This window comes from Sus scrofa, chromosome 6, assembly GCF_000003025.6.
Source record: "Sus scrofa isolate TJ Tabasco breed Duroc chromosome 6, Sscrofa11.1, whole genome shotgun sequence".
NCBI classification, from domain to species: domain Eukaryota; kingdom Metazoa; phylum Chordata; class Mammalia; order Artiodactyla; family Suidae; genus Sus; species Sus scrofa.
The window spans coordinates 159,288,997-159,314,985 of NC_010448.4; the positions used below are offsets into that span (position 1 = coordinate 159,288,997).

Consider the following 25,989-nt stretch of genomic DNA (forward strand, 5'->3'; position numbering starts at 1 on the left):
CTGACTAGCATCCATGAGGATGCAGGATCAATCCTGACCTGCTCAGTGGGTTAAGGATCCGCTGTTGTTGCGGCTGTGGCCTAGGCCAGTAGGTACAGCTCCGATTAGACCCTAGCCTGGGAATCTCCATATGCTGCAGGAGCGGCCCTAGAAAAGGCAAAAAGACAAAAGAAAAAAGAAAAAAAGAACTCTTACAACTCAATAATAAAAAAAACAATCTACGGGAGTTCCCGTTGTGGCTCAGTGGTTAACGAATCCGCTAGGAACCATGAGGTTTCAGGTTCGATCCCTGGCCTGCTCAGTGGGTTAAGGATCCGGCGTTGCCGTGAGCTGTGGTGTAGGCTGCAGACGCGGCTCGGATCCCGCGTTGCTGTGGCTCTGGCGTAGGCGGTGGCTACAGCTCTGATTCGACCCCTAGCCTGGGAGTGGCCCAAGAATTCGCAAAAAACCAAAATAAAATAAAATAATTTATAATAATAACCTAAAAAAAAAAAAAAAAAACAATCTACGGAGTTCTCTGTGGCACAGCAGGTTAAGAATCTAGCATTATTGCAGCAGATAGGGTCACTGCTATGGTTTGGGTTTAATCCCTGGCCCAGGAACTTCCACACATCACAAGTATGGCAAAAATGAAAGAAAAAAAAAAGACAACCTAATTTTAAAATGGACAAGGATCTGAACAGATATTTCTCCAAAGACATACAAAATGGCCACTATAGATATGAAAATATTCAACATCATTAGTCATCATGGAAATGCAAACCAAACCACAAGGAGATACTACTGCACATCCACTAGGGTAGCTATGATGAAACAGACAGACATCAACAAGTTTGACAAGATATGGCAAAATTGGGACCTTCATTTCTATGGACTCAACTGTGTCCTCCTAAGTCATGTTGACACCCTAACCCCCAGTGTTATTGTATTTGGGGAAAAAAGGGCTTTTGGAGGTAATTAAGGTTAAATTAGGTCATAAGGGTGGGTCCTACTGTTTAGGATTGATGGCCTTATAAGAAAAGGAAAAAATATAACTCTCCCTCCTCCTTCCTTCCCCTCTCCTTCTCTCTCTCTCACTCCAAATAGGTGTTATGATAGTGGGATTTGGAAAAATTTTTCTTCTCCTTTGGATTGCTTGGATTTCTATCCTTTTTTGAAAATTATAAGTTATCATTCTTTAAATGAAAAGTTTATATTTCACTAACATATCGCTTTGGAATCTAGCCTAAGAAAATAATCAAGAATAGAAAAATACTGTTGAAATTGTGTCATCATAGCAAAATTTACAATAATAATAAAGAAAAATCTAAATGCCCAATATAGAAGCAATGCTAAGTAATTACAATAGTCATGTGATAATTATAATACAGAAATTAAAAAATCTTTGCTTGTATTTTTAACATGAAATACTCAAAAAATAAGTGAAATGAGTAAAACAAATTTATAGATAAGAACAATCTCAACTTTTTTTTTGCTAAATTACCACATCCCTAATGATGATTATCATTACATGTTATTATCTTATTTTTCTTTATTTTTCCATTTCTTATGACTCTTACAAGGGAAATAAAATTTAAGATAGGCAGTGCCCATAACAGTGGCTATGAAAATGTAGAAGTAGCTATAGAATTATGCAAATCTTGCAGCAATATGGATGGAACTAGAGACTCATACTAAGTGAGGTAAGTCAGAAAGAGAAAGACAATACCATAATCACTTATATCTGGAATCTAACTATGGCAGAAAGAAACTCAAGAACTTGTAGAACAGACTTTTGGTTGCTAAGAAGCAGGGGAGGGAATGGGATGATAGAATCTGGGGTTAATAGATGCAAAGTATGCCTTGGAATGGATAGCAATGAATCCTGCTGTATAACACTGGGACCTATGTAATCACTTATGACGGAGCATGACATAGATAATGTGAGAAAAAGAATGTATATGTGTATGTGTGACTGGATCACTTTGCTATGCAGTAGAAAATGGACAGAACACTGTAAACCAGCTATAATGGAAAAATAAAAATCATTTGAAAATAATAAATAAATAAATAAAAATCATGCTGATAACCAAATTCAAAAGGCCCTTAGCCTTTTAATTGTCAGAAAGTGCCTTACAAGTTGCTTCAAATTGCTTAAACCAGCTCTAATAACTTTCTAATTGCTTTTCCACAAACAAATGCAAAATTATTATAAAGCTGACATAACCAAACTCAATATCCATAGATATACAAACAATATCTAACCTGTTCTAGTAATAGTCTTCATAAAAGAAATACTAATACTCACCCCACTATTCTTTTGTTTTTGTTTTGTTTTGTATTTTTGTTTTGCAGTTCACTCTGACATGTCTATAGACATGTTCTTTTTATTATCCTACTTTGGAGCTACTGGGCTTTTCAATTGTAGATTAGTATTCTTTGTCAGTCAAGAATATAGGCGCCACTATCTCTTCAAATAATGCCTGTACCCTACAAAACAGCCAGAAAACAGTTAACAAAGTAGGAATAAGTCCACACATATCAATAATACTTAATGTAAACGGACTAAATTCTCCAATCAAAAACACAGAGTGGATAAATGGACTCATTTCAGATGTAGATACCACAGAAAGTGAAGAGATGAGATGAAATCACGCGAATGAAAACCAAAGAAAGCTAGCGTGCCTAGGCAAACTGAACCTTGACATCATGGGATTAGGGCACTGACCCTTCATGCAGTCGAAATGTGCACATAATTTATAGTCTGGGAGTTCCCGCCATGGCTCAGTGGGTAGCAAACCAACTAGTATCCATGAGGATGCAGTTCAATCTCTGACCTCACTCGGTGGGTTAAGGATCCAGCGTTGCGTGAGCTGTGGGTGGCGCAGAAAAGGCTCAGATCCCATTGCGTGGCGTGGCGTAGCCAGCAGCACAAGCTCCAATTCAACCCCTAGCCTGGGAACTCCATATGCCACAGGTGCGCCCTAAAAAAAAAAAAAAAAAAAAAAAAAAATTTGAAACTCTGCATCTATATATGAGTTCTCCATATCAAGTTCCACATCAGTGAATTCAAACAACTGGGCTGTGTAGTACTTATATTACCATTGAAAAAAATCTGCATTTAGTGACTCATGTATTTAAAAGCATGTTGTATTAGGGGTAACTGTATTTATATCAGCCAAATAAGACAAAGACTGTAATGAAAATAAGAAGTCATTAATAATGATAAAGGAACTCAACCACAAGAGGATATACACTTGTAAGTATTTATGCACCCAACACAGGAGCACCTAAATATATAAAACAAATATACAGAACCTAAAGGAGAAATAGACAGCAATCCATAATACTAGGGGAGTTTAAGACTCTACTTTCATCAATGGACAGATCATTCTGAGAGAAAATCAAAAAGGAAACACTGGGCTTAAAACCATACTAGACTAGTTGCAGATGGACTTAAGACATTTACAGAACATTCCACCAAAAGGAAGAGAATACACATTTTCTCAAGTACCTATGGAATTTCTCCAGTATAGATGTGTTAGGCCACAAACAATTCTTCTTTTTTTTTAATTTTTGCTTTTTAGGGCCGCACCCGCAGCATATGGAGGTTCCCAGGATAGGGGTTGAACCTGAGCTGTAGCTGGGGATCCTTAACCCACTGAGTGAGGCCAGGGATCGAACCTGAACCTCATGGTTCCTAGCTGGATTCATTTCCTCTACACCATGATGGGAACTCTTTTTTTTTTTTTTTTTTTTTTAATTTTTGCTGACAAACAATCCTAATAAAATTTAAGATTGAAATCATAGAAAGCGTCTTTTCCAAGTACAGTGGTTTTCGATTAGAAAAGAATTATAAGAAGAAACTAAAAATTTACAAATATAATGTGGAGACTAAACATGTTACTGATCAAGCGATATGTCAAGAAAAAATCAAAAGAAAATCATAAAATATCTTGAAACAAATGAAAATGAAAATACACATACTAAACTTATGGGTATAGCAAAAGCAGTCCTAAGAGGAAATTCATAACATAAACTCCTACATTAAGAATATGAAAGATCTCAAACAACCTAACTTTCAAAGGAAGTCTTCAAGGAATGAGAAAAAGAATATCTAAGCCAAAAACTACAGAAGAAAATAACAAATTGAGAGTAAATAAATGAATAAATGAGGAGTTCCCGTCGTGGCGCAGCCTGTGGCTTATTAATTCTCAGTGAAAGGTTTTTCTGGTTATTTTTTTCCTTCTCTTTTTTTCCTCCTTGCTCTGCTCAGTGCCAAGGCAACACTCCCTATAATCTCATGACAGTGGGGAAAGAGAACATAGAGGAGGGAGTGTTTACCTTGTGTTCACCCTCACTAAAAGCTTTACCCCTAACTATTACATTTAGGATAGAGAGATGAAGTCCCATTGTATAGCAGGGATCTATATCCAATCCCCTGGGAAAACTGTAACAGAAGGAAATTTTTTAAAAGAATGTATGTATCTGGATGATAAGTCACTTTGCTGTACAGCAGAATTATACACGTTGTATACCAACTATACTTGAATTTTTATTTATTTGGGGGGGAATAAAGGAGAAATAATAGCTTTATTGCTTTGCCAGGCAAAGGGGGCCACGCAGGCTAATGCCTTCAGACGGTGCCCCAGACTTGAATTTTAAAATTAAAATAAATTTAATGGAGACCCAGTTTCATGTGGAGAGTGAGCATTAAACTTCTGATCTGGGAGGATCTGAGCTATGACACCTCCCTCTTCATTCTAGGAGGCTATCAGATCAGCAAGGCCTTCAACGCAAAAGCTGCTTCAAATGCTGAGCTGAATTTCTGGCATTCTCTTGTTAGCTCTTCACTGTCTTAGGATATTCCATTTATTTGTCCTTAGTAGGAGAAAAAATTGAAATAATTTTTGCGGAGTTCCCGTCGTGGCTCAGTGGTTAACGAATCGCCTAGGAACCATGAGGTTGGGTTCGTCCCTGCCTTGCTCAGTGGGTTAACGATCCGGCGTTGCCGTGAGCTGTGGTGTAGGTTGCAGACGCGGCTCGGATCCCGCGTTGCTGTGGCTCTGGCGTAGGCCGGTGCTACAGCTCCGATTCAACCCCTAGCCTGGGAACCTCCATATGCCGCGGAAGTGGCCCAAAAAAATAGCAAAAGACAAAAAAATAAATAAATAAATAAATGAAATATTTTGCCGTTACAAACAGAAGTCTCACATTATTGATGTTCTTCAGTTTGTTGAGTGAATTAACTTTTGAATAATGAATGAATGACTTTCAAATTAAATAGACAGTCAACCTCAGATTCAATCATCTACCTCCTGAACATCAGTTTCACAAAATAAAGGTGTTGAAAAAATTATCTCTATGGTTTTTACTGTCTAAAATACCAGGATCTATATACAATGTCACCTTTCAGCTTTCACAAACTCTGTTTATAGTAGTCAGATGGGCAAAGTTTCTCACAGTGTTATAACAACTCCAAAATAAACAAAAACCAACACCCAATGGAAAATGGGCAAAAGACCTGAATAGACATTTCTCTAAAGAAGACATACAAGAGTTCCTGTCATGGCTCAGCAGAAACAAATCTGACTAGTATCCAGGAGGATGCAGGTTCTGATCCCAGACCTCGCTCAGAGGATAAATGATAAACACAATGTAAGCGTTGCTGTGAGCTGTGGTGTAGGCCAGCAGCTACAGCTCCGGTTCAACCCTAGCCTGGAACCTCCATGTGTGTGGGTGTGACCCTAAAAAGACAAAAAAAAAGAAAAAAGAAAAGAAAAAAGATATACAGATATACAGATGGCCAACAGGCACATGAAAAAATGCTCACATCACTAATTTTGAGAAATGCAATTAAAACTACTATGAGGTACACCTCACACAGTCAGAATGCTTTCATTAATAAGTTCACAAATAACAAATGCTGGAGAAAGTATGGAGAAAAGGACCCCTCTTGCACTGTTGGTGGGAATGTAATGCACAACCACTATGGAAAACTAAATATAGAACTACCTTATGACCCAGCAATCCCACTCCTGGGCATATATCCAGACAAAGTTTTCCTTGAAAAGATACATTCACCCCTATGTTCACTGCAGCACTATTCACAATCACCAGACATGGAAACAGCCTCAACGTCCATCAAAAGATGAATGATGAAGAAGATGTGGTACATATACACACTGAATACTACTCAGCCATAAAAAGAACAAAATAATGCCATTTGCAGCAGCATGGATGGAACTAGAGATGCTCATACTAAGTACAGTAGTCAGAAAGAGAAGACAGATACCATATATACCGTTTATAATCTGGTATCTAATATACGGCACAAATAACACTATCTACAGAAAAGAAACAAACTCATGGACTTAGAGAACAGGCTTGTAGTTGCCAAGGGGAGGGGGAGGAGTGGAATGGACCGGGAATTGGGTTGTAGACACAAACTATTGCATCTGGAGTGGATAAGCAATGAGACCCTGCTGTATAGCACAGGGAACTACCTCTAGTCACTTGTGATGGAACATGAGGGAGGTAATGTGAGAAAAAGAAAGTGTATGTGTGGTGTGTTTGTATGTAATACGTAACATGTAGGACTGGGTCACTTGCCGTAAGCAGAAATTGGCAGAACATTGTAAATCGACTACATGGAAAAAATAAAAATCTTTTAAAAACCTCCAAAATAAGAATGAATGATACTCACACTAAGTTAAGGATCCCTTTTCCATCTTCTCAAACCCAAGAGCCAAGACACAATCTGCCAGACCTTGAAAGAAATACAATTATTTGAAAAACTTGATTCCAAACACCCAACAAATACCAGTAATACTTCAATTTAATAAATATGTCAATTTATACAAAATGTAAAAATATGCTATAATCCTAAAAATGTTAATAAGTGAAAAGTTACAGAGAAAATTCTTATATGGTTAAGATGAGAAAAATCAATGATGTATCTAATTCTACCTTGGTTCTCAATGTTATAAAATTTTTGATTACCGTGGAATATGTTCTAGTGAAGAACAAATATAAATAGCTTATTTTTAATTGTAAACATTAAATAAAAGGTTCTGATATTATCAAAGTCTCAACAGATTATTCTTTGAGAGAAGAGCATCTAAAATGAGAACAGCAAAACAAGGAGTTCCACTGGAATCCAACTAGTACCCATAAGGACTCGGGTTTGACCCTGGCCCTGCTCAGTGGATTAGGGATCCAGCATTGCCATGAGTTGCGATGTGGGTCGCAGACACGGATCAGATCTGGCATTGCTATGGCTGTGGCATAAGCCAGTGGCTACAGCTTCGATTTGGATCCCTAGCCTGGGAACCTCCGAAATGCCACGAGTGCAGCTTTAAAAAAAAAAAAAGTAGAAACAACCCATTGTGATAAATGGATAAACACAATGTGATGTATCCATACAACGGATTATTACTAGGCCATAAAAAATGAATGAAGTACTGACTCACACTACAATATGGATGAACTGTGAAAATATGAGAAATGAAAGAAACAACAGAAGCCCTTGTACTACGATTCCATTTGTATATTGTTCAGAACAGGTAAATCGATAAGAGACAAAAAGGAGATTAGGGGGTGCCAGGGGTCCTGGGGAGGGGAAAATAGGAAGCGAATGCTAGATACAGCTTTCTTTCTGGGGTGATATAAATGTTCCAAGATTAGGTATCTGGAGGAGTTCCCTTATGGCTCAGCAGCATAGGTCGCTGCTGTGTCACTGGTTTTATCCCTGGCCCAGGAAATTCTGCATGCCGCAGGTACACCCGAAAAGGTAAAAGAAAAAAAAAAAAAAAAAACAGAGAGGGGTAATAGCTGCACAAACCTGTGAATATACTAAAAAAAACACTGAATTGTACACTTTAAAGGGATGAATTTTATGGAATATAAAGTACATCTCAATAAAATTATTTATTTTACATTATAAAAGCAACCCCTCTGGTGGTCATATGGAGAAATGATAAAAGAGAGGGCATAACCCCATGTCTACTTAAATACACTAGACAAATAGGCACTTCTCACCACCCTGAATCAGTTGCCGGGCCATAAACAAAGCAGTTGAGCCAGTAGAACAGTTATTGTTGACATTGATTATAGGAATTCCGGTCAGTCCCAAACTGTGATATATAGACCTCTGCCCACAGGTGGAGTCACCTACATAGAAAAAAAGAATTATATATGCAACATGGTAATTAGGGAGCTGCAATGTAACATGACACTACTTACCGCTTTTCCAGTTATCATGCGTTTGTTGTCTAGCCTACCACATGGGCAAAAAAGAACTACTGACAATGTACTCAGCATTGTTTACTCTGCAAATGTAAAATTCTCAAAACAAAGACTATGTGCGCTTTCCTTACACAATACAGAGGTAGGAAAGTAGAGAAATGGCCAAGTAATAGCAAATCATTCAGTCTGGCTAGGGCTGCATAATAAAGAAAGCAATATTCCATGTATACTGTCAATTATAAATCTTTTAAAACTAAACCAGTTGACTGAGGAGCCATGACTTTTCTCTTCATATACAGTTTCACAACTTCAAAAAGTTAAAAGAGCCTGCATGCCAGGGCAGTTCAGAAAAATAATGATCCAAGTTGACCTCACATTTGTCTCCCTTTCCTAAGTAACATGGTCACTAGGGCAGATGGGCTGGAGTATGATGGAAACACTTAAAAGACACAGACGCGGAGTATCCACTGTGGCTCCGCAGTTAGTGAACTGGACTAGCATCCATGAGGATGCGGGTTCGATCCCTGGCCTTGCTCAGTAGGTTAAGGACCTGCATTGCCGTGAGCTGTACTGTAGATGGCAAACGTGGCTCAAACCCCGCGGGTTGCTGTGGCTGGCGTGTAGGCCAGCAACTACAGCTCCGATTGGACCCCTAGCCTAGGAACCTCCATGTGCCGCGGGTGCGGCCCTGAAAAAAAAAGAAAGACAAAAAAATAAATAAATAAAAGATACAGATTCTCCATGTGGCTGCCTGATGGGAGGGGGAGGGAGTGGAGGGATCCGGAGCTTGGGCTTATCAACACAACTTAGAATAGATTTACAAGGAGATCCTGCAGAGTAGCATTGAGAACTATGTCTAGATACTCATGTTGCAACAGAAGAAAGGGTGGGGGAAAAATGTAATTGTAATGTATACATGTAAGGATAACCTGACCCCTTGCTGTACAGTGGGAAAATAAAAAAATATATATATTAAAAAAAAAAAAAAAAGATACAGACTCTCCAGAAGTTTTCAGGGAAAACAGCATGGTTTAGGCCCTCCTTTTCATAAATACATTATGCATCTCTTTGACCGAGTAAATTTTCCTTCAAGAATTCTCTTCAGGAGTTCCCGTCGTGGCGCAGTGGTTAACGAATCCCACTAGGAACCATGAGGTTGCGGGTTCGGTCCTGCCTTGCTCAGTGGGTTAACGATCCGGCGTTGCCGTGAGCTGTGGTGTAGGTCGCAGACGCGGCTCGGATCCCGCGTTGCTGTGGCTCTGGCGTAGGCCGGTGGCTACAGCTCCGATTCGACCCCTAGCCTGGGAACCTCCATATGCCGCGGGAGCAGCCCAAGAAATAGCAACAACAACAACAACAAAAAAGACAAAAGACAAAGACAAAAAAAAAAAAAAAAAAAAAAAGAATTCTCTTCATATCTTGAAATCCCAAAGACATAATCACAGATCTGTACAAAGATTCATCTACATTAATGGTCACTACGGACTTTTATAGTAACTAGAAGTTAGAAATAACTTAAAACGTCCAAGAATAGAGTACCATTACTACTACTGATTAAACTGTAATAAATCTCCAAGATAGAATATTACGCAATAATTTAAAATGCTGTGAAAAGACTAGAAAAATTCTTTTTTTTTCTTTTTTTTAAGTATAGTTGATTGAGGTCCCACTGTAGCACAGTGGGTTAAGAATCCAACTGCAGGAGTTCCCACTGTGGCTCAGTGGTAATGAACCCAACCAGTATTCATGAGCATACAGGTTCGATCCCTGGCCTCACTCAGTGGGTTAAAGATCCTGTGTTGCCGTGAGCTGTGGTGAAGGTCACAGACACGGCTCCGATCCCGCATTGCTGTGGCTGTGGCGTAGGCCGGCAGCTACAGCTCTGATTTGACACCTAGCCTGGGAACCTCCATGTGCACAGGTTCGGCCCTAAAAAGCAAAAAAACCAAAAAAAAAAAACCAAAAAACAAAGAGTTAGTGAAATTGGTTGTTTAAGGGAAGGGAACCATGAGACAGGGAAACAGGAATAAGAGTGAGTCTTTCCACTACAAAACCATCCATCTTTTGTATTTTTGTACCATGTAATATGTAAATATTTAATTCATTCCAAAAAAATGAAAAATATTAATGATGATATGAAAGTAGACTTAATGACTTGGGAAATATTGAACACAGTAAAATGAGGAAAGGGGTCCCAAAAAGTATGTAACTGTTCCTTATTTGAAGAAAAAATTATTGTGCATACATCTTTACACACGTTCATGCTCACTGAAGGATACACACCAAAAAAATTAATGGTAATAATCTCTGGGTAATGAGATCACAGGTGACATTTTTTCTTATGCTTTTGTGTCATTCCTTTTTTTTTAAATTACAATTAGTATATACCATCTTTCTAACCAGAAAAAAGTTTAATGATGGGAGTTCCCATCACAGCACAGCAGAAATTAATCCGACTAGGAACCATGAGGTTGCAGGTTCGATTCCCGGCCTTGCTCAGTGGGTTAAAGATCCAGCATTGCCATGAGCTGAAGCGTATGTTGCAGGCGCGGCTTGGATCTGGTGTTGCTGTGGCTGTGACATAGGCCAGCAGCTGTAGCTCCGATTAGACCCTAGCCTGGGAACCTCCATATGCCACAGGTGTGGGCCTAAAAAGCAAAAAGAGGAAAAAAAAAAGTTTAATGAAAAAAGTTTTATTAGACACAAAGTCAATAAATACAGATTATAAGACAATAAAGAACAAAAATTTATCTTTTGAATAGTATTATATCTATAGAGTAGAACTATCAGTAATTTTTTCTTTTTTAAGGATAAAACATGTTTTTAATTTGTGTCCTATTTTGGCACATAATAGTGGCAAAATATATCTATATGTATATATATCTATATGTACACACAAACTAGGCTGACATGTAAGGAAAACCTAGGAATGATGAAAATAAAACTCTGAATTCTGAGTTTTGAGGGTTAAAATTCACAAATTCCTCTGCATTGTTTATGCAGTTGCTGATAAATTTAGGTGAATAATTTTCAGAATACATAGTCTACCACTTACCATAAACGTAGCCAACACATGCCTGTTCCACTGCTGAGTAAGGGATCTGGGCATCCGCTAAAGCCTTCTGGCCTATAAAAAAAACAGGTTTCACTGAACAGTGCTTTAAGTAAGTAAAGTAAGTTTAGAATTTTTTCAAAGTAAACCTACCTCCAGAGAGTCTATGTTCAATTCAAATGACAAATCCTGCATCCAATTCATCTCAGCTTCAGAAGTCCTATCACCTTTCAGAGGTTATCCATTCTTCCTCTAAGCTACTGCCAACAATTTTCCACACCTCTTTTTTTTTTTTTTTTTTTTGCTGCTTCTTTTTTAGGGCCGCGCCTGCAGCACATGGAGTTCCAGGCTAGGGGTCTAATCCGAGCTACAGCTGCCGGCCTACACCACAGCTCACGGCAAGGCCGATCCCCAATCCACTGAGCGAGGCCAGGGATGAACCTCATGGTTCCTAGTCGGATTTGTATCCGCTGCGCCACACTGGGAACTCCCCACACCTCTTTTTTTTTTTTTTTTTTTTTTTGATTGACATTTTCTTTTTCCAACTGTACACCTCACTAAAATATTAAATCCAAAGAGTCTTAAGCTCTCTAATGGCAAGATGTCTTACTCATCTCTGTGCTGCTAGCACAGACCTAGAGGGCAAAAATCAGGCAAATTCACTGTTAGGGATAGGGAGTGTGGGAGCACTCATATTGTATCTCTTATTTATTATTTATTTTTGTCTTTTTTTTTTTAGGCCACACCTGCGGCATATGGAGGTTTCCCAGGCTAGGGGTCGAGTTGGAGCTGTATCCACCGGCCTACGCCACAGCAACAGCAATGCGGGATCTGAGCCGTGTCTGCGACCTACACCACAGCTCACGGCAACACCAGATCCTTAACCCACTGAGCAAGGGCAGGGACCGAACCCGCAACCTCATGGTTCCTAGTCGGATTCGTTAACCACCATGCACCACGACGGGAACTCCCATATTGTCACCTTTTAAAGCCAGGACAAGCGATGACCGGCTATGGACAAGAAGTGGACTTTGAAGGATGCTATCCAAAGTGTAGAAAATGACCAAGGGGAGGAACTGAGAAAAAGATGAAAATAAAACTAGGAAGAGGACAGTAGAAGCTGGAGAGAAGGCGTACCTAAATCCTCCCTTCCAGAACGAGAAACAAACCGTATGTTTAAAATGGTATAATTAAAAACTGAATCAGTATGGTGGAACAAACACTTATAGACATGGAGTGAACCCCAGAAGAACTAAAGCCAAACCAGTTAAAGAGTTGGGAGTTCCTGCGTGGCTCAGCGGAAACGAACCTGACTAGTAACCATGAGAATATAGGCCAATCCCCGGCCTCGATCAGTGGGTAAGGATCCTGTTTGCCGTGAGCTGTGGTGTAGGTCACAGACCAGCTAGGATCCCGTGTTGCTGTGGCTGTGGCACAGGTCAGCAGCTACAACTCCAATTCAACTCTTAGCCTGAGAATCTCCATAGGCCACAGGTGCGGCCCTAAAAAGACCAAAAAAAAAAAAAAAAAAAAAAAGTTGCCCCCCCTGGGGAGAGGCCTGGGAAGGACAAGCCATACTGTGTGTGTGTTTTCTAACCATATGAATGTGTTTGAATTTTTTTAACTTAAGAAGATACATGTTTGATTACAAGACTGGTTTGATCAGACCAGTTAGCATATGAGCAAAATAATTAATGTTTTACTTATAATAATGGTGGTGAGATTATGTTCAAAGGAGCATTTCCATATGCTGCTAGTGAAACTCTCATAATATAAATCATCTGAAAGATAATTTGACGAGAGTCTTAAAAACTATTCATAGCTGTTGTTCTTATGAGTCTGCTTCTAGGCACAGTCCTCAAAAGCAACTAGAAAGAAGAACAACTACTATGTTTAGCAAGATGTCCACCACAGTTCTTCTAAAATATCAAAAAGTTGGAGTTCCCGTCATGGTGCAATAGAAACGAATCCGACTAGGAGCCATGAGGTTGTGGGTTCAATCCCTGGCCTCGATCAGTGGGTTAAGGATCTGGCATTGCTGTGAGCTGTGGTGTAGGTCACAGACGCGGCTTGGATCTGATGTTGCTGTGGCTGTGGTGAGGCCAGCAGCTGTAGCTCTGATTTGACCCCTAGCCTGGAACCTCCATATGCCACGAGTGCGGCCCTAAAAAGTAAAGCAAAAAAAAAAAAAAAAAAAGAATATGCCAAGATGTTAACAGTGGTAGGCCTGGGTCACAAAATAATATTAGTATATATTAAAGTCACTTCCAAATTTCCATTAAATAAAAGAGAACAAAAAATATATAGAAAGAACGATTAAAACTCTCCTATTTCAGAGAAAGCAGAAGCTGTTTGAAAACATCAGTCAAAAGGAGAAGGTTCAACAGCAAAAGATAAACATTGAAGAGTGTCCACCTGGAAAATCAACATCAGCTAATCAAATCTCATGAACTTTCCTTGTGGGGGACAGGACCTTGAGCCCTGTGTAGAGCTGAAACAAGATCTAATTTATGAGCACTGGGTGTACTGCTACTCGTGGAGACAGTACCCTAATGAAAACCACAGTAACTCTTTTGGGTTGCCTGGCAACAAGCTGGCAGGACTGAAAGCCAGGAAGGCTTCCCAGAAGGAGCCCCACACCTAATAATGTCGTGGGAAGTACGCCCAAGTCTCCACGTGCGGGAAGCCTGTGTTTCCCACACCCCCTAACCACGGATACTGAGGCCTAGACGGCTTGTCCTGAAACTGAAACATTTCTTTCCACCATGTAAAGAGGCTCTTAGGCTTACCCTCTTCTTTTTTCTTTTAAAGAGAATATGGATGAGGGTCTCTCGCGAGAACTCAGGTCCATGGTCAGCAGCTTAGCCTACCCAATCATGTGACTCTGAGGATGCTGAGACGACAAGGACCAAGACACACACACTCGTGGGCCCGTCCTGTATTCGTTCACAAGGACTCACCCAAGTCCTTCCCTTGACATATTACCACTCACTAGAATAAACAAACTGCATGACTCATTTAATCACACACCAGCCTAGTGAAAGGAGAAAAATTATTATGTTGGCTCAGTGAGAGAGGAAACCACTTACAGGTATTTAATGCATTTAATGTGATCAACTCTCTTCTAGGAAGGAAGACTAAATTTTGTCCTAAATCTTTTGTGTGTGTGTGTGTGTGTGTGTGTGTCTTTTTGCCTTTCTAGGGCCACTTCCTGCGGCATAGAGTTCCCAGGCAGAGGTCTAATCGGAGCTGTAGCCACCGGCCTACACCAGAGCCATAGCAATGCCGGACCGAGCCACGTTGCGACCTACACCACAGCTCAGCAATGCCGGATCCTTAACCCACTGAGCAAGGCCAGGGATGAACCCGCACCTCATGGTTCCTAGTCGGATCATTAACCACTAAGCCTCGACGGAACTCCTGTCCAACCTAAGTAAAACACACAGAATCAAGTTATCCCTTGTAAAGACTCCACTGTCCACCTAGAGGCTTTGCTGTCCCAACAAACAGCTGATAGCAAATCACAACCACTGTCTGCTCTGGCTGTCTAGCTGAGAATGCCCAAGCTCTTTTCCTTTCTCCTTTCTATGAGCCACTAGGCAATTGTCTGAATGGGTTCCTCCCTTGTCCAAGCTTCCTGTAAGGTTGCAAGTTGCTCCACAATCGAAACAGGCACACATCAACTACAAGGATCAGAGATCTAACCGTTCTATATTACCTGCTTCCTTTGCCAAGTCCGGGTAGTCTTTGAATTCGCATCCCCAGGCTCAGAACTAGAAACACAGAAGGAGATAATAATAGAAACAAATACAGTTAGATTTCTCACAACACAGCACGCAGAAATTCATTCATCTATTCATTAAATGAAAACGTACTGAGCACCTATTGTGTTCTGGCTTGTGATAATAAATAACAGTCTGTGCCCTCAGGAGCTTCGGTCTATTAGAAAACAGGCAATTACACCATAGAATCGTAAGCACAGAATGATTTGGAGAGACAATTACCCAGCCTTGGCTTCCCAGAGAAACTGCTATTTAAATTAAGTTTTTAAGTAACTCCACACTGTTTCCTATGGTGTACCAATTTTCATTCCACCAACAGTGAAGCAGGATCCCTTTCTCCACACCCTCCAGCATTGGTTGTTTGATTTTTGACCATCTAATTGTGAAGTGTACTCACGTAGTCTGATTGTTTCTCTATATTAGAACGTTGAGGTTCCCGTGGGGATCAGAACAAATCCACTGGACCAGAGGTGCGGGTTCGATCCTGGCCGTGGATTAGGATCCGGCGTTGCGTGAGGGGTGGGTGCAGATGCGCTCGGATCTGGCATTGCTGTGCTCTGGGTAGTCCAGTGGCAACAGCTCTGATTAGACCCTAGCCTGGAACCTCCATAGCGCAGGTGCGCCCTGAAATGAGAAAAGACAAAGAAAAGAAGAAGAAAGGAAGGAAGGAAGGAAGAAGGAAGGAAGGAAGGAAGGAAGAAAGAAAGAAAGAAGAAAGAAAAAGGAAAGAAAGAAAGAAAGAAGAAAGAAGAAGAATGAAAGAAGAAAAAAGAAAGAAAGAAAGAAAGAAAGAAAGAAAGAAAGAAAGTGTGAGCATTTTTCATGTGCCTGTTGGCCATCTGATGTCTTTTGGAGAAATGTTATTTTGGTCTTCTGCCATTTTCCATGGGTTGTTCGTTTTTTGTCGTTGAGTTGAATGAGTGTCGTAATTTTGAGATTAAGTTTTGTTGGTTGCATCATGTGCAAAGATATTCTCCCATTCTGTGGGCTGTCTTTCTTTTTTTTTTTTTGGCTTTGTCTTTTAGGGCCGCACCTGCAGCATATGGAGGTTCCCAGGCTAGGGGTCTAGTCGAGCTGTAGCCATCGGCCTACACCAGAGCCACAGCAATGCCAGATCTGAGCCACATCTGTGACCTACACCACAGCTCACGGCAACACCAGATCCTTAACCCACTGAGCAAGCCAGGATCGAACCTGCAACTCATGGTTCCTTGTCAGATTCGTTAACCACTGAGCCACGATGGGAACTCCTTCTTTCATTTTTTTATGGTTTCCTTTATGGAGGTACCTCAGAAAACTAAATAGAACTACCAGAATTGCCGTGAGCTGTGGTGCAGGTCTCAGACATGGCTCGGATCTGGCATTGCTATGGCTGTGGCATAGGCCGGCAGCAACAGCTCTGATTAGACCCCTAGCCTGGGAACCTCCATATGCAGCGGTGTGGCCTAAAGGACAAAAGACAAAAAAAAAAAAAAAAAAAAAAAAAAAAAAACGGCCACATGATCCAGCAATCCCACTCCTGGGTATATCCAAACAAAATTTCATTGAGAAAGATACATGCGCCCCTATATTCACTGCAACACTATTCAAAAAGTCAAGACATGAAACAACCCAGAATGCCACTAACAGATGAATGATTAAGAAGACGTGTACATATATACAACAAAATACTATTCACCATAAAAAGGACAAAATAATGCCATTTGCAGCAACATGAATAGAATAGAGATTCTCATACTAATGAAGTAAGCCAGAAAGAGAAAGACAAATACCAATGATATCACCTATATGTGGAGTCAAAATATGACGCAAATGATCTATCTACAAAACAGAAACCTATCATGGACCATGGGGGCAGAATTATGTGCCAGGGAAGAGGGAGAGACAGGATAGATGGGAGTTGGGTAGCAGATGCTGACTGCTACATTGAATGAGGTGAGGTCCTGTACAGCACGGAATTGTGCCCAGTCTCTTGGGCTAGAACATAATCGAAAATGAAAAAAAAAAAGGCACTGTCCCAATGTGTGCATATGCAGTTGGTCACTTACTATACAGCAGAAATTGAAGGAACATTGCAAATCAACTATAATTCAAAAAAAATTTAATTACGTCTTTAAGGATGAGTAGAAGTTAGGCAAATGAAAGAAAGGAAATTTTAGAGCAAAAGCCTAGAAGTGAGAGAATTTGGCACTTTATATGCAAATAATTTATCCTACAGAGTGAAACGCATAATGGGAAATGGCAAGTGATAAGGACAGAAAAGTTACTTGGGACCAAACAATGATAACTACAACACTTACTGGGCACTTACTCTCTTACTCACTGTACTAAGACTCAATATATACTGTTAACCCACAACAACCCTAATAATACTATTATTATACAATTTAAGATAAGAAACTAAGGCACAGAGAATTAAATCACTTGCCAAAGAAACACAGCTCATTGAGAGGAATTTCAACTACAGGCAATCTGGCTACAGAACCAACTCACAAGTGACCTTTACATGTTTCCTGGGCTTTATCCTGAAGACACTGAATCTTTTTTTCTTTTGTGGCTGCCCTGCGACATATGGAGTGTCCAGCCAGGATCAGATCCTAGTTGCAACGCAGCCTATGCCACACTGTGCAATGCCAAAGCTCAACACACTGCGCTAGGTGGGGGGGGGACCTTTGTCCCTGCGCTCCAGAGATGACACACATACTGTTGCGCCACAGCAGGGAACGCCAACAACGGATTTTTAAAAAGAAACTGAAATAAACAAAGAGATACAACTACAATACCAAATGCCGGCAAGGATATGGAGCAGCAGGAACTCTCATTCGTTGGTGATGGGAAGCCAAATGGTACAGACACGTGGGAGACAGTTTTGACAGTGTCTTACCAAAATCCCCTCTTAACGTATTATCCAGCAAACTGTTCTCCTTAGATTTAATGAGTTAAAAACTTAAGTCATAGAGAACAAACTTATGGTTGCCAAGGGCTGGGAGTGTGGGATTAGCAAATGCACACCACTATATATATCGGATGGATAAACAAGGTCCTACTGTATAGCACAGGGAGCTATAGTCCATATCCGATGATAAATCATAATGGAAAAGAACATGGAAAAGAATACATATATATATACGTGTGTCACTTTGCTGTACAGCAGAAATAACACAACATTGTAAAGCAAGCATACTTCAACAAAAAAAAAATTTTTTAAACTTATTCACACAAAAACCTGCCCACAGATGTTTACAGCAGCTTTATTATAACTGGCAAATCTGGAAGCAACCAAGATGTCTTTACCAGGTGAAAGGATAAATAAACAGAGGTACAACCAGATAACAGAAGGTTATCAGCACTAAAAAGATATGAGCTATCAAACCATGGAAAGACATGGAGGAATTTAAATGTATATTACTAAGTAAGAAGCCAATCTGAAAAGACTATGTATACTGTATGATTCCAACTATAAGACATTCTAGAAAAGGCAAAACTCTGGAGACAGTAAAAAAGATCAATAGTTGTCAGGGATAAAGGGAGGAGGATGAAGAGGCAGAGCACAGAGGACTTTCAGGGCAGTGAAACTACTCTTTAAGATGCGGAATACAGGTCATCATATATTTGCCCAATCAGAGAATAAAAACACCAAGAGTGAGCACTAATAGAAACTTTGGCTTTGAGTAATACTGATGTGTCAATACGGGTTCATCGATTTAACAACTGTGCCACTCCGATGCTGATTATTGACAGCGGGCAAGGCTGTACACATGTGGGGGCAGGGAGCATGTAGGAACTCTGTACTTTCTGTACTTTCTGCTCAATTTTGCAACCTGAAACCGCTTTGAAAAATAGAGCCCTATTTTTAAAAGACAAAGACGGGGTTGAGAAGGCTTACACATTAGATCGTTCTAAATGCACTGTTGAGACTGAATGAAGGAGGTCCCATTTTGTCCAGTGGAAACAAGTCTGACTAGGAACCATGAGGTTGCGGGTTCGATCCCTGGCCTTACTCAGTGGGTTAAGGATCTGGCGTTGCCGTGAGCTGTGGTGTAAGCCGCAGACACGGCTGGGATCTGGTGTTGCTGTGGCTGTGGCCTAGGCTGGTGGCTACAGCCCGACTCAACCCCTAGCCTGGGAACCTCCATATGCTGTGGGTTCGGCCCTAAAAAGGCAAAGAGACAAAAAAGAGAAATTAAGGCCGAATCTCACAAACTTAACATGAACAAAAGAGCCGAAACTATTCTGTGCTATTAAAGGTCAGAAGCCAGGATAATGGTAACCCTTTGCAGCAAGAGTCAGTGGCTGCACAAGGGAAGAAGGGAATTTCTGAGGGTGGTAACATTCCATTTGTATTTGTTTCTTAGTTTTCATTTTTTTAATCAAAGAAATGCAAAAAATAAAATAAAAAATACCTACCACAAAGTTATAAAAAAATAGCAATCTTGAGCACAAATGAACCTATCTACAAAACAGAAACAGACTCACCAACACAGAGAAGACTTGTGGTTACCAGGGAGGAGAGGGGAGGCAATGGGATAGATGGGGAGTTTCGGGTTAGTAGAGGCAAACTATCGTATTTCGAATGGATAAACGACAAGGTCCCACTGTGTAGTACAGGGACTATATCCAATCTCCTGGGACAGACCATGATGGAAAATAATATTTGAAAAAGAATGTGTGTGTGTGTGTGTGTGTGTGTGTGGCTGAGTCACTTTGCTGAAGTTGGCACATTTTAATCAACTATACTTTAAAAAAAGTTATCTTGTTCCATTACCCTTCATCCACTAGCCTTACTTGCTCCCAAGACATGCATTTTCAATTCTTTTAGGTTTCTTTCTTTCTTTTTTTTTTTTTTTTTTTTTTTTTTTTTTTTTTTAGTCTTTTTAGGGCCACACCCAGGGCATATGGAGACTCCCAGGCTAGAGTCCAATCGGAGCTGTAGCTACCAGCCTATGCCACAACCACAGCAATGAGGGATCTGAGCCGATCTGTGACTACACCAAGCTACGGCAACGAGGATCTTAACCCACTGGCAAGACCAGGATGAACCTGCTCTCTGGATCTAGTCGGGTTGTTATGCTGAGCCAGGACGGGCTCCATTCTTTTAGATATTTTTTATAAATGTCATGTTCCTAAATAGTCTTATGCTATTATTTATTTTTTAAAATCAATTTAGCACAACTATAAATGTAATAATTCATTGAGTAATAAAAAATAAAATAAAAAATAAAATCAATTAAGAAATAATATCACAGTCTCCAATGGGGGCCAATGAGAAGCAGGTCTCTTGGGCACCGCACAGAGACTTCTACAGTTCCCTCATCCTCCTCACGTGGTGAATCAGTTTTTTATTAATTAGACTCAGTGCTCTCCTTATTAGTTTCTTTCTGTGGGCCACTACGATTTATCACACAATTTCATTTTGCTTTGTTTTTCCTGGAGTTAACTGCCCCATTTTTAAAGTTTTAACCTTTTTATCATAAATAACAGAGATATAGGAAACCACAACACACACACACACACCCCTATGAATTATTTTAAAGTAAACCTCTTGGAACCATTGACAAAGATTCTCTCCTTCACCAAATTCTAGCCAGGATCCTCTAAGCCTTCTTTCTACTCAGTCTCAGCCTGGGCCTATAAAGACCTGGGGGACCCTGGCCCAGTTAAAGTGGCCCGTCTTAGAAAACTCAAAGCCTAGCAAGAGAATTTCTTGCTTCTTTCGTCCAACACCTGAAGATAGAGCTGGTGTCCCAGCTTGGGAAAAATGCCAATCAGCAAATCCAGATGGGTTTCACGTGAACTAACCTCCCCCCTTCCCACTTTATGTAAGTTTTCACTGCCCTGACCCTCCATCTGGCCCTCTGCATCCATGGGTTCTGTGTCTGTAAATACAGAGGGTCGATGAAAAGGGCTGAGCATCCATGGATTTGGTATCTGAGAGAGATCCTGGATCAATCCCCCCAGTGACACCAAGGGACTACTGCACTGAGCCCTACTCACCACCCTCCTGATTCCCTTATTTTCCCTTTAAAATACCCAGTCACTCTGTATAAAGTTAGCTCAGTTCCCTCTGCCCTCCTCTTGCCCTTTCGCAATACCATACGACTGATTAAATCTCTCCTGACATTTACCTAATGTCCACGATCCTCCCCCTCCCCAGGTATATGACGTCCTTGGCCAGGGATCAAAGCCACGCTCAGCAGCCACCCGATGATTCGGGTGACAACACCAAACCTTTAACCGCTGTCCAGCTCTGTCTTTGACACCTACCTCCTAGACTAAAAAATTAAACCTTGCCTGCCAGAAACTCCTCTAATACTCTATCCCAATCTCAATCCCATCCCCTCCCAGAGTAATTACTATCCTATTCTTACAGTAATCACTTCCTTGGAGTATTTCACACCCAGGTATCTACCTGTACACACTATAGTTCCGTCTTGCGTTTTTTACAAAATTTTATGGGCTTTAAATGCTCTTTTTTGTGTGTGGGGGGGGTTTCCCAGGCTAGGGGTCTAATGGGAGCGATTGCCTGCGGCCTACACACAGCCACAGCAACACCAGATCCGAGCAGTGTCTGCGACCTACACCACAGCTCACGGCAAGGCCGGATCCCCAACCCACTGGGCAGAGGCCAGGGATCAAACCCACAACCTCATGGTTCCTAGTCGGATTCGTTAACCACTGAGCCACGACGGGAACTCCTAAATTCTCTTTTAATCTACAGGTTCCCTCCACTATTTTCTCTTCCTCTCAATGTATCTGCTAAAGAACCCAGAGCATTTGGCCTAGAGCTTCCCGGACCCTGGGCTTTGTAGACTGAGAACTCATGCTGTTCCACAGTTCTTCTGTTCTCTTTATTTCCTGCAAACTGGCAACTGGATCCAGAAGCTTGCATACGCACATTCTATCCCCTTGACAAAATTATAGGTGGTGGTGTATTCTTTCACCAGAAAACATGTAACACTGGATTACTGTCTTTGTGTTGTTAGCAGCTGTTGGTGCTCGATGACTAGACCCAGCGATTCGCAAAACTCCTCAGCCTCAAGGCTACTTTACACTCTTAAAGACACTGAAGATGCCAACGTGCTTTTGATCCTAAGGGTTATATTTACCAATATTTACACTCTTGGCACTTAAGACAGGACATTTAATAAAGCTTTCAATTCAATAAAAATTAAACCCATTAATGTTAACATAAACAATGAAAAATATGAAGTATTTGTGAAAAAATAACGGTATTTCTCCTCCCCAAAAAGAGACTGTTTGTCAAGGGAGGAACGCACAAGGCCCATTGGTAAAGCAAGAGAAAGATTTTTTGAGGCATCTGAAATGGATGGGCTGAGCTCAGGATGACAACAGCAGGGACTGCGAGGAGGCATTCTGCTTATAAGCGCTGGTGGTAGGAGAAACTTGGCAGAAACAATGTGTGGGCGGTGGGGGGGGCAGGTGTGGCAAAAGAGTGTGTGTCTCCTCCCTGTCTCATGCTGGATAAGTGTGACAACCGCCAAGGGCAGGGATTAACACAAGCAGGCAGGATGGTCAATCATGCTTCACAAGTGACTTTCCATAGGTCCTTGTCCCCTGTTGCCCAACCTGAACAGTCTCATCGCCATCCCCTAGAAACCTATCAGCATATAGCACACACTATAGTTTACTGAATATATGCTTAACTGATGAATAATTATAACAGCACCGTGTGTTAGAGATAGTATGGAAGAACATGAGATTTTTCCGTAATGCAATTTCAAAATTTAGGAACAGTATCAAGATAGGTAAGTTACTGGAGCTCCTGTGGTGCCTCTGCAGTAATAAACCCCAATTAGTATCCATGAGGATGCAGATTTGATCCCTGGCCTCTCTCAGTGGGTTAAGAATCTGGAACTGTGCAAGCTGCAGCATAGGTTGCAGATGAGGCTCTGATCCAGCCTGACTATGGTGTAGGCTGGCAGGTGCAACTCTGATTCAACCCCTAGCCTAAGAACTTCCATATGCTACAGGTAAAAAGAAAAGGGAAAAAAAAGAGCCCAAGAAGTTCCCTTGCTCTTCTGCCATAAATAGCTGTTATGAACCAGGAAGCAGGACCTCACCAAATCTGCCCGTGCCTTGGTATTGAACTTTCCAGCCTCCAGAACATTGAGAAGTAAATATTCTTGTTTAAGCCACCCAGGTCATGTACTGCTGTCAGAGCAACCTGAACAGACTAAGACAGACCAGTTCTTGAAAACAGGAAGAGTTTAAATTGAAGGTAAGCAGTATAAACAAGGGGCTGTCAGCCAGGTGGTAGTTGTAATTTAGTTAAACCCCACTGACATGCACCACATGAATTCTATTTTACGATAAGAATGAACTTCCAGGAGTTCCATCCTGATGCAGTCGTTAGCGAATCCTACTAGGAACCATGGGGTTGCGGGTTTGATCCCTGGCCTTGCTCAGTGGGTTAAGGATCTGGCGTTGCCGTGACCCATAGCGTAGGTCGCAGACGCAGCTCAGATCCCGAGTTGCTGTGGATCTGGCGTAGGCCAGCGGCTATGGCTCGATTAGACTCCTAGCCTGGGAACCTCCATATGCCGTGGATGTGGCCCTAAAAGACAAAAGAAAAAAAAAGGAAAAGAATGAACTTCCAACACTGATAATAAAACCTCATTAAGGAGTTCCCGTCGTGGCGCAGTGGTTAACGAATCCGACTAGGAACCATGAGGTTGCGGGTTCGGTCCCTGCCCTTGCTCAGTGGGTTAACAATCCGGTGTTGCCGTGAGCTGTGGTGTAGGTTGCAGACGCGGCTCGGATCCTGCGTTGCTGTGGCTCTGGCGTAGGCTGGTGGCTACAGCTCCGATTCAACCCCTAGCCTGGGGACCTCTATATGTCACCGGAGCGGCCCAAGAAATAGCAACAACAACAACAACAAAAGACAAAAAGAAAAAAAAAAACAAACCTCATTAAGAAAGCTTTAATTAAAAAAAGAGAGAGAACTTCAAGCAGTCTAGGAATTCAGCTATTTAAATTAAGAACCACAACACAGAAATCCGACCAGTTTCGACCTACAAACAGTGCTTAAAGTATAATCTACTAAGCTCCCTCTTTTTTCATTAACCCCTGCGCCACGACGGGAACGCCCTAAGCTCCTCTTCATTAAACCCTCTTCCAAGTTCCAAAAGATCAAAATCCAGAGGGAAGTACACTCACTGGTCTAGTAAGCACATCAAGAAAGCTACTCTCCCTACTCCCAATTTCCTCCCTGAAAATTGTTAACTAACACCTCCCACACCTCCACCTCCCAACTTGAGGAAAAATAAAAATATCTATTTCCCAAAGAGTTAGAAAACTCAGTGCTTTTCTACACAGACAATATAACCAGGCATTTAACAGCCCATGGTGGAGGATATGACTGCATCAATACACTTTAAAAGGTCTTACTGTCCACCTATACCAGAAGCCCCATCTCCCACGACAATCGGATGATCTCCAAGTGTCTACTTCATAATGTATTACTTGAAAAATAAATAAATAAATTAGTTCCCGTTGTGGCTCAGTGGTTAACGAATCCGACTGGGAACCATGAGGTTGTGGGTTCGATGCCTGGCCTCGCTCAGTGGGTTAAGGATCCAGCACTGCCATGAGCTGTGGTGTAGGTCACAGACTCGAGGTTCGGCTCTGGCGTTGCTATGGCTCTGGTGTAGGCCGGTGGCTACAGCTTCGATTCAACCCCTAGCCTGGGAACCTCCATATGCCGCGGGTGTGGGCCTAAAAAGACAAAAAGAGAGGGAAAAAAAAAGGTATTACTTGAGTTATCTATTTATATGTTTTGATTGCTGTGTGTACTCTCAGCCCACTGGGTAAGATAATAAAAGCCTAAGCCTTTTTCCTCAGAAAGAGAACTTCTTCTAGGAACTCTCTTTCAGAAAGCATATCCATTTAATATTTGTTTAACTAACATTCACTGAGGGTCTTCGGGCACGAGGCATTTTCAAGGTGCTAGAGGTATAGCAATGAATTAGGCAAGGTACACTCACTTGGAAGATCTGACATGCTAATATAGGCATATAAATGGAATTTCAGTATAAAATAGGAAGTACTAAGACAGAGGTAAGTACAGAGCTCTGTGGGAAAGTCAGGAGGATCAGAGGCTTCTTGGAGAAGATCTGAATTAATCTTTTAAAAATGCGAATAAGTGAACCAAGTGAAGACAAGTAGTGAAAACAATAGAAAGCAAAGCATCCGAGGCATAAAAAATGTGTGGTGCGAAAAAGGCGGTTTGGCGTTATTGGAGAACAGGGCTGGTGCGGGTGCCAAGAACTGAGACGGTAAGGGGAGCCTCTGGCCTCCTGAATACCACGCCGTGCACCCCCTGAGAAACACAAAGGTTAGAAGATCCAGAAAACCCGCCACGCGTGGCGAGACGCGGAGCATCACTCACGCCTCTCCTTCTCATCCACACTTGGAACAGGCCCTGAGAAGGGACCCACAGGGAATATTCATGGAAGTGCAAACTGGCGACCTGCTCTCCTTTCGGGTGTCAAGCGGGCCTTGCCACAATCAAAGATCCACAAACCTTACGATTCCACTCAGATTCAAAGGTGCTACGGACTTTGGGTTATCTCGGGGATCCTTCACAAACAGCGACATCCAGGGAGGAAAAGGAACGGAGGAACGTACGGCCAAAGGAACAAGCCTGCGACATTACGATCCTGCAAAGTCAGCTTACATCACAACCCATCTCACAACCTACCCGAGTCGCCACTCTGTCGCCCCCAGGGCCAAGGCCAAGGCCGAGCTGGGCGATGGGGTGCCCAGGGCGCCCTCCGGGTAGGCAGGACCGACTGACACAACGCCAAGCCCCGATATGCCCACCTGCGGGGGTCCCACTGCTCTGTTTACCTTGGTCATGCCGACCCCCACCACAAATACACGGCGGGGCAGAGACGTGGCCAAAGGCAT

General features: G+C 41.6%; 1 protein-coding gene across 1 annotated transcript in view; it reads right to left on the reverse strand.

The window, feature by feature from the left end:
- Nucleotides 1-25,989, reverse strand: part of SCP2 (sterol carrier protein 2) — a 123,941-nt gene extending 97,952 nt beyond the window's left edge. Inside the window, 10 exon segments of the mRNA NM_001168415.1 lie at nucleotides 6,686-6,692; nucleotide 6,695; nucleotides 6,698-6,748; nucleotides 8,020-8,151; nucleotides 11,282-11,353; nucleotides 14,997-15,027; nucleotides 15,030-15,045; nucleotide 15,048; nucleotide 15,051; nucleotides 25,930-25,989. Coding sequence (NP_001161887.1) covers nucleotides 6,686-6,692; nucleotide 6,695; nucleotides 6,698-6,748; nucleotides 8,020-8,151; nucleotides 11,282-11,353; nucleotides 14,997-15,027; nucleotides 15,030-15,045; nucleotide 15,048; nucleotide 15,051; nucleotides 25,930-25,989 — 372 coding nt within the window.